This window comes from Marmota marmota, unplaced genomic scaffold (assembly GCF_001458135.2).
Source record: "Marmota marmota marmota unplaced genomic scaffold, marMar, whole genome shotgun sequence".
NCBI lineage: Eukaryota > Metazoa > Chordata > Mammalia > Rodentia > Sciuridae > Marmota > Marmota marmota.
In genome coordinates, this window is record NW_026000075.1 from 14,889,262 (window position 1) to 14,899,147 (window position 9,886).

General features: G+C 35.0%; 1 protein-coding gene across 1 annotated transcript in view; it reads left to right on the plus strand.

The window, feature by feature from the left end:
• Positions 1 to 9,622, plus strand: part of Serpini2 (serpin family I member 2) — a 30,172-nt gene extending 20,550 nt beyond the window's left edge. The window contains exons 8-10 of the mRNA XM_015494349.2: positions 2,731 to 2,817; positions 5,389 to 5,478; positions 9,383 to 9,622. Coding sequence (XP_015349835.1) covers positions 2,731 to 2,817; positions 5,389 to 5,478; positions 9,383 to 9,459 — 254 coding nt within the window. The 3' untranslated portion in view covers positions 9,460 to 9,622. The remainder of the gene's footprint in view (positions 1 to 2,730; positions 2,818 to 5,388; positions 5,479 to 9,382) is intronic.
• Positions 9,623 to 9,886: the final 264 nt, after the last annotated feature.

Genomic DNA, 9,886 nt, shown 5'->3' on the forward strand with positions numbered 1-9,886 from the left:
AGGAGCTTGCTTGCACAACAATGTCAGGACAGTGTTTTAATTCTTCTGGGTTTGGTTGCACTCAGTATTTCAAAAGACTAAACAAAAACAAACAAACAAACAATTTTTTTTTCTCTAAAGAGAAAAAAAATTGATGAAGAGGGCCAATTTGTCACAAGTTACTCTTTTAAAAATTCTGTCTTATGTGTTATAAAATGACCTTAATGATATAAGCTTGTAAGTCTGGGTTTTGTATCATAGCATGTGGAAATATTGTGGAAATGTTTTGTGTTTTCCTATATAAACATCTGGACTTTGGAGAGGTATTCCTTAATCTAGTCACTCATCAATTATGTGGGTGGTGGAATGGAAGGAATGAGCTTTCCTGGTGGAGAGGTGAATGGGGTTTACAGGTGACATAGATGTTCATTATCACCCTCACACACGATATAGCCAACTTGTTCTCACAGTGCCAGATACATCTGACTTCTTTGACAGTTTCATCAGCACCAGAAATGAGACAGTCAACATTAAATACTACATAGGGTGCTGTCTAAATGTGCCCTGGCACACAGCCACCTCAACAACCTATAATAAACCAAACACTTTTTATAATAAATCAAGCACTTTTTCCTCTTAAACTTCTTTTCAGCCTTAGGAAGCTCACTCAATATACCTTAGACTTTCAAATAGCTATTCATTCTGCAAATTCCTGGCAATTTGTGACTTTTATAACATCTCTTTTTACAGGATTATTCAAGAAAATACTTCCAAAATTCTTCATAAAAATTTTTGTGCAAGAGAATAACCCTGAGCAGAGAAGAATAAATGTTCAGGATTTTCTGCTCTCTTCCTCCTGATTTACCTATTTGAGTTGCTTTAACTACTCTGACTTTGTCTTATTACCTGAAATAGAATAGCTCCAGCCAGTGTTGACACTGCAGCTGGTAGTTAGGAGCATACTACCCTATTATCCCTACTGATCATTTGTGTCATGAACATTCTCTAAATGAAACTGATCTGGTCCAACACTATGGTACGGGACATATACATGAAAGAGGAAGGAGATGCTACCTTATATGCATGCAGTGCACAAGTTTTGAATAAATACTTTTATAAAGTTAGTTTGGAAACGTTGAGATTCATATAACCTTCAATTGAATCTCAATTCATTCATTGAGATTCAATAACCTTCTCTGCTCAGGGTTATTCTCTTGCACAAAAATTTTAACTTCTCACTCTACTGTTACTTCTCCTGCAAGTTCTAGTAAAGTACTTAACCTTATTGAATCTCCATTTTCTGATGTAAGTGAAATAATATATCTTAGTGACTTTTGGAGCAATAAATAAGAGCATGTAAGTAAATCACCTACTTCACTTAATGCATAGTAAATGCTCAATAAGTGTTGAAAAAATCAAGTGAAAAAGTGTCATATTAATCTTCACTTTCACATTTTCTATCAAAGCTCTCTCAGTTTTCTCTGGTCCTCTTAATTTAACAGTGATATACTTGGAATTTTCATAGAAATTTAAGATAAATAGTTGGCACAAAGGCTTAGAAATCAGTGAGTTTGTGGAGTTCGTATTCTTTTCCTAATCTGTCATTTCCACAGTGAGGTGGAATACAAAGCGGCTCAGTCTAAGGGGGAGCTAGTGAGGCTGACACCAGAGCTGAAGTGTGTGAAATTCTTTATTCTTCTACCACCTGCTCTTTAGCTCTTGTTGTGGCTCTGAGGTCATTTACTCTGTGCTTTATTTATGATTCCTGTCTTATTCCAGGTGATACTGGAAGAAGCTGTTTAGTTTTTTGACCTTGGGAATCCATTCTCCTATGTTTCAGTTGATCCACCCTGACGTTGTGGATGCCCTCTTTCCTCCATGTTACAGGTCTCTAACACTAGGCATATTCACATCCTTTGATTAACTTATTTGAGTGGTATTTATTGCAAGCTACTCATGTGCCAGAGGGTTTTCTAGAGCATGTGTCCCTTGACCCTCTGAGGAACACTGTGGGATCTACCTAGTTTTCAAAGCAGACTTGACATGCCTTATAATCTCATGGCTTCCCCTCTTCCCATGTCTCAAAGAGACTATTATTTCAGATTCTTATGCCAGATATGCATCACACATACATGAATGAGTTCCACCAAGGGGAGAAGAGGGACATTACCTCTCGGTTCAAATCCATACCAGAATAAAATAATGTAAGACACTCTCTTGCACTGAAAATTTTAACAGGCTTTAAAGCACAGCTCTGAAGTGATTTTGTAGCAGATGACACAAAAGCTCTTCAGAGTTTCATAGCCTCACTGTCTTGAAGGAAAGTAAATTTTGTTTTAAACTCAGATCAAAACTGAATATGGAATTTAAAAGGCAAGGTGGCTTTGAGGTTGAATACATAAGGTGGGCTTCAATTAAAATCTGGAAAACCTCTTTCACTCTGTCTATAGATCCTGGTTAAGGGGGCAAAACCCTTTGTCCATTCAAATATTCCACTTGGTGGGATACCTGGTTTGATGTTTACATTCTTCAATCTTTACCTCATATATCAGGGAGAAACCTAAACTCCATCTGTGTCATGCCTATAAGAGCTAAACTCAAACCATTTTTATCTCTAGAAAATTGACTGAATAAAGAGGAATTCATTATGTTTGATTTCTGTTCTTTGTTCATTTGAAATAAAATTAATCTGGGACTTAATAGGTAATGACTCTTGATTTTAATCTTTAAATATTTAATGTTTTTCATCAGATTCATCTGAGCTGTATGTTTCTCATGTCATGCAGAAAGTTTTCTTTGAGATAAATGAAGATGGCAGTGAGGCTGCAACATCAACTGGTAGGACAAATGGTCTCTCAGCAAACTGGGATGAAGGATGCTGGTCATTTGGTGGTGCTCTGATGTCTCTTTTCTTTGTATCATACTGCAGGGAACAAAAAAGGACAATTCTTTCATAAGTTGTTCATACATCTGTTCAGTAACAGCATTATGCAAAAGGGAAGGGATCTGATTAGGACTTGAGGCTCATCTACTGATATTTGTTCATTTGCAAATTATATTACCTGCCAATTAGCAGATACGACTGATGGAGAAAACCTTAGGGCTCACATACAAAGTCATTATTATTTAAGAGTGCTCAGTTTTAAGTGCTTGTGTTTAATTTCATTCTTTTATTACACAAAGTTTGTCTTCATTTTTTTTTCTAATTTGATTGTTGTTATTATATTCATGGCAGGGACTCTCAAACTTAGCTGAATATTAGAATCATCTGGGAACTGTAAAAAAATAAATCCTATGCCCAGACTACACTTCAAAATAATTGAATCAGTATGTCTGTAGGTAAGATCCAGCCTCTAATATTTTCTTGTTTCCCTAAGTGATTCCATTGTGCATCAAGGTTGAGAACTAGTTCTTTCTCCTTGTGGCTTGTGTCTGCCTTTACTGCTACAGATGCAGTGCATAGAATAAGAGCAATGGCATCACACAGGAGCCATTGTTAGAAAGGCAGAGTCTTAGGTTTAACTCCAGACCTACTGAATCAGAATCTGAGTTTTCCAAACTCACCATGTAGTTCTGTGTACATTCCAGGTTAAGAATTATTCCTCTATATTTCACTTCCTTGAACAAATGATATTTTGAATAATATTTATACTGAATATAATACTTGAAAAAAATGGGAAAAACTCTTAAAGTCAATTAAAAATGGGAAAGGAACTGGGCATTTTGGTGCACACTTTAATCTTAGCCACTATGGTCACTGAGAGAGGAGGATAGCAAATTCAAGGACAGCCTTGGCAATTTAGTCAGACCTGTCTCAAAATAAAAATTAAAAGGGCCGGGGGATGTAGCTCAGTAGCAGAGTACCCCTGGGCTCATTCAACTCCCAGTACTGAAAAAAAATTATATCCACTTAGTAATTTCTTGATTAAATTGTAATGCTGCTTAGGGCCAATGGATTTTGACATCTGGGTGGGACACACTGCACTCTTGCTATCATTTTGTCATCTCCTAAAGGCTTTGCATTGCTGTGCTCAAGAAACTGAGATTGTAGGGGATGAGCTATATCAATCCTTCGAGAGATCAGAAGAATGCATTTGGATGAGGTTGCTGGCTCATGTAAAAAAATTCTCCAACTGCTTTTACATAGATCTGGAAAAGTTCTTCTAGGTCATTGTTGGATCCTCTCATTATATTGGTGAAGACAAAGGTCCAGCAATGTGAAGTGATTTGCCTTGGGTCATGCTGTTGATTAACAACACAGTTTTAACTAAAATCATGATTTTTGGCTTCAAATTCAGAGCTATTTCTCCTAGTTTCCACTGCTTCTCTTTAGGAGGATGCAGCTAGCATTAAGGGAAGACAATAAGAGCCCACAGTGATCCTGTTGAATTACACCTCAGCATAGTTGGCCTGAGTTTCCTGACTTTGGAAGAAGTCTTGCTTACAGGCTGCTCAGGAAGCAAAGTCCAGACATTCATTGTAAATGAGAATGGGAGTCAAACTGACTTGACTTTTCTGATTCTTCTCACTAATTCAAACAAAAGCCTATATTCACTGGTAATTTAGGCAGTACAGCCCTGATGTTCCAGATAGAAGAATGCCCTTGTTGTTATATTAGTAATGTTATATTTGACTTGTTTTCTGATTCTGGTTATACATGCTAATTTTGTTTTCCTTTGGGTCTGAAAAAAAATTATACAAAACCCTTGCATTATTGGTAAAGAAAGTAACTGATTAAGTGTCGACATATTTAATCTGCAAGAAAAGCCATCCAACCATTTAATTTTTCCCATCCAAAATATTGACAAATGCCATAATGGATCAACATGATACAATTATCATTGTAAATAATTTTTAAGGTAGCAAATCTCTGTTTCTAATATTGTAACAAAAATCTCATGTACATTCACTACATGAATCCTAAAAGCTCTGAGCTCATGGAATAATTTTGAAAGAGTAAGCACAAAATAAATTTGAACTCAGATGTGATTACCACAAGCTTGTAGTATAAAAATGAAGTGCAAACATATCTGGATCAAAATTAAAAATTGAAAACATTGTAAGAATAAATCATATAATGTAAATAAAAAGTGAGCAGAAAATTACTGTTTAAAAGATGACATTTTCTAACTGCTTCCACCAAATTGAATCTAGTATCTGACTTTCTTCTTCACTGAACATAAATGTGAAGCTAGGATTATTCGATGAATGATCTAATATTTATTCTTCTGCACTTCGGTTTTTAAATTTATTGCAGATTTCCCAGCATTTAGAAAATGGTTATTTTTTCCACATGTTAACTCCTTAACCAAAATGACCTTTCTTGTCTATGAAAAGTGTTTTGGATTTATTTTCTTTCCTGAGCTTTTAAAAGTGAATATCTAAATAACTGCTGTCTCTATTTTGTAGGCATACATACCCCCGTGATCATGAGTCTGACTCCAAATCAATTTATAGCAAATCACCCATTTCTGTTCATTATGAAGAATAACCCAACAGGTATGTTTCTGGAAAATTCTTTGCGGTACTGCCTAAGTTAAGCTGCCAATTGGTGTCTACATATCTGAAATTATTTGTTCTTTCAATAGATGCTGTTAGGTATATATTAGGTACCAGGCATTGTGTTTTTAGGGAGGATGAGGGCCTAAAATAGGGTAATGGTAATCATGGCTTCCACCCTAGTAATTTTATGGCTAAAATGTAATGTAGCCAGTTTATATTCCTATCTCCAAAGTTGACGCCATGCCAGCAGGTAAGATAATTGACTAATAATGACATACAGGCTCAGAGAAAGGTATGTTTTGCCTAAGATCATGTAACTAGAAAATGGCAGAGTAGGAACTGAGGTTAGCTCTCTTTCTATGATATCACAATGGAATGGAAATAGATAGTTGTGGAGTTGAGAGAATAAGTGAGGGGTTGAATATAATTTTATATTCGATCAATCTGGGCAATTGGTGAAAGATGAGTTGGTTACATACAAAGAACACAAAAGATTCTGTAGTGGAGTAGATTGGCATTTGGCATACTGTTGACATATGGAAATCCAGATTACCTAAAGAGGTTTTGGCCCTTGCTTTTATGAAAGAGAAAGGCCAGGAATGTGAGTGCAGTGGGAAAATGGTCTCTAGGCATGTATATAGGACTCCACAGCAGTCATGATAGCCATGTGAGAGTCATAAACCCCAGGAGAGCAGAAATTATATTTTAATCAGCTCAGTGTTTGGCAAAATGCCTTGCAGAAAAACATCAGTGTCCCTAGAAGTTGAGAACATGGACTTACTTTGATGTCAAAAATTCCACCTCAATTAACTAGCAGTGGTTAGATATGTTGTTTATACTTTCTAAGCTACATTTTCTTTATTATCAATCTGAACATAATATCAGCACTCATGGGATTAAATATAGAGACACCTGAGGGGCTGGGAATGTAGCTCAGGGGTAGAGGGCTTGTCTGTCATGCAAAAGCCTGTGCGTTTGCTCTCCAACACCAGAAAAACAAACAAACAACAAACAGAAAAAAATATGTGAAGACTGTCATACTATGCCTGACACATACTAAATTTTCATAACAAATGAATCAATAAATTTAAATAAGTGAATGACTGAATGAATGAAGGAAGGAAAATTGAAAAAGTTTCTCTCTATAAACTGGTTTACAAGCAAAAGAGACATAGTTAATCTCAGAATCTGAATCTGTTAGATTAAATAGAGTCAGTGATACTGGTCCACTCAGGGATATATTAATATCTCTTTCTAACTCAATGAAACTAGTGCTGACTGATCCTTTTGAAAGTTTTATCTCAGAGATAATGGAACAGTCTGAGAATTGCTGAGATTGTATTAATACAACTCCGATTCCAGCGGTGGATGTCAGTCTTCAAATACATTCTGAGTATGTCATTTGATCTATCTATCTTTAACCTTTGGATAAGTCTAATTTCTTACACTTACTATGTAATTATTGAGTATAAAGAAGAGAAAGAAATGAAGCTGCATTAAAGCACGTAAATAGTGACATTTAGAATAATTATGTTTGACTCTATTTTCCAAGTTGATGACTTATTATATTCTAAGGCTATGTAATAGCTTTTAGTAAAACAGCACTGAAAGCCCAAAACCCAAAATAATCCACTAATTTATTTATTTGTGATAATGTTTAACTATCAAACCTTAATGACATTTTCCACTGTTTTATGATCTTTATTGTAATGAGAGTTTCTAGAGTTACTCCTTTAAAGTATTATTTAAAACGAATGGCCATGCATGTATTAAGAGTTATAAATTGTTGTTATACAAAATGTAGAATAGGCTATTATCTTAAAATAATATACACTTAGTGACTTATCTATTTTTTCTCACAAATGAACTCAAGAAACCAGTGAGATTAACGAAGATGGTGATTTAGCATCACTACAGTGGACTATTAAAGGGCTTCAGGCTTTACATAAAATGCATTCAGTTGACTCTTTCTGAAGCTCGAGGATAAAGGACTTTAGGAGGCTTAGTGCAACCAATTTTTATCTAGATTTAAATTTTTCTTTTGGCCGAACAGCCCTCTTGTGCAAACTCTATATATTATTTGGAATTTCCTATCAGGCATGTTATACATTGCAGTATATTTATGTAAAGCTCTAAGTTAAACTTCCAGGAAAATGAAGAACTTTTTTTTTTTCTTTTTCTAGGCTATGGAAGTAGGTTTGCTTTATAGACTTTGAGAAAATTGTGAAAGATGTTACATGAAATGTGCCATTTCTGAGAAAGCAGTGAATTATGATTTTGAAATAGAACTTCATACATAATAAAAATTATTGCATTGAGAACTCTTTCAGGCCTTTGGTCAAAGGGAGAATGGACTGTAGGATATGTAATTTTTTATTCTGGTCATTAACTTTGGTTATGCTATGGATTTTAATATTATGAGATAAAAAGTGCCCACATTTGACACAGCTGCGGTATAAATATGTTGATTAAAATGTTTTAAATGCTTCCTATTTTAAAAGGAGGCATGGAGAGGAAAAGAAGAAAAAGATAGTGGTTTCTGCTTTGCCCTACCTCCCAAGTCCATTGCTATTATGTCAGGAGACATTTCAGTAATCTCTCCAATTTAGTGATGACTGGATTGGTGACTGTGTGAAGATTTGATTCAAAATGTGGTCTCATTGGTGAAAGAAATGGATTGAGAAGGCTGGGACAAATGGCTGTGTGCAATGCCCTGCACTTCTGAATGTCTAAATTTTTAAACTATGGCTTCAATTATACGATCAGTGTCTGTGAAAGTGACTTTAAAGAATTCCCAAACAATTCTGAAAAGCACTTCATGCCAAAGCATAATGAAGATACCAGAGTTACTGCTGGTTCCTAGTGTGACGAAATGTATCATTCACCCTGGGAAAAGGGTATGTGTATCTTTATCTCTCTGAAAAATAGGGGTATTTACTTTCTTTTTCCCAGAATAATTTTAAGATTTTGAGTCAAGGCATGATTGAGTATAATTATTTATAAAAAGAAAAATAATACCTTGGATATTTTATGTCTATTTCCACATTATTGGCCCTTCTACAAGTGTGTCTTTTGACCGAACAGGGAAGAGTTAATTAAATAGGGCTCTCCCACTATAATGTCAAATACATTTGAATATATCATTTTAATTAGCTTTCAAAGGATACAAAATCTATTTTATCTTTCTTGAAATTAATCTTTATTACATCCGACTATAAGGAATTTATTTGACATTGACCTCTAGCCACTTTCCTTTCCCCATTTTTTTAAAAAAAGGTGAATAGATTTGATACATCATTTATTTCTACTTTGCCCTCTACTTTTTTGTTCCTTTTCACTTGCAAACACAGAATGTCTGGAAACAGGTGTTTGCATTTATGCTCTATACTATATCATCTTTGTGAGGGTTTGAAAGTAGTTGCGATATGAAAATATTGTCTTTAGCAGGAAAGTAAGCTTTGATTCAGAGCTGAAGGGGGAGAACTGGTGAGATGCACTTTTAACCCTGAGGCTTACATTACGTGCATGAGAGATGACTGCTGATGCCTGCGATTTGAAACTCCACTGTGCTCATCACCATTTTATTATGCTATGTTTGCCTGACTGGATCTCTATATTTAGAAGAGCACTTCTCTCTCACTTTATTTTTGCTTTCCTACATGAAAACCAGTGCTAATGCCATTTCCATGATGAGATGTAGTGGAAGTTAATTTTCTTCATAAATTACCAGAAAATTATTAATAATGATCTAGTTATGTATTTTAGACAAAGAAGAGGGTTCCGTTATTAGACATTGCCTATAGAGAAAAAGACTAAATGATTCTTAAAATATTAAAAAATATTTTTCTTCAGAAATACCTAAAGTGTGTGTGTGTGTATGTATTTTTTTTTCTTTTCCTAGAATCAATTTTGTTTATGGGAAGGGTGACAAATCCTGACACCCAAAACGTGAAGAGAAGAGACTTAGATTCATTGTAAATGAGAAGCACAGCCTCAGAATACAAGAGTGTTCCTGGAAAAGAGTTGATTTGCAAAATATCATCAATTTGAAAATATCTTCTTGGTATCATTTTTCTGTTTAAAGCTATGCCTGTATTAACCTATATTAGTATAGCCCTGTATTAATGAATAAGTGAACTCAGATACGTGTTTGTTTCTTTTTTTTCCGAAGGTTTTATAAAACCTATATGAATCAAAAGCAGAGAGCTTACATAAAAGATAACTGTTAATGCTAGAACAATCCTAAAATCACTTAAATATCAAAGTCCTGTGTTGGATACCAAATTCCCCACATTCCTAGAAGACTGGTCTATCACATCCCCAAACATTATCCAGCCCAAGGGGAGGTAAAAATCAAGGAAGCCTGGGCATGGTGTATGCCTGAGATGCAGCTTAGGACACTAAG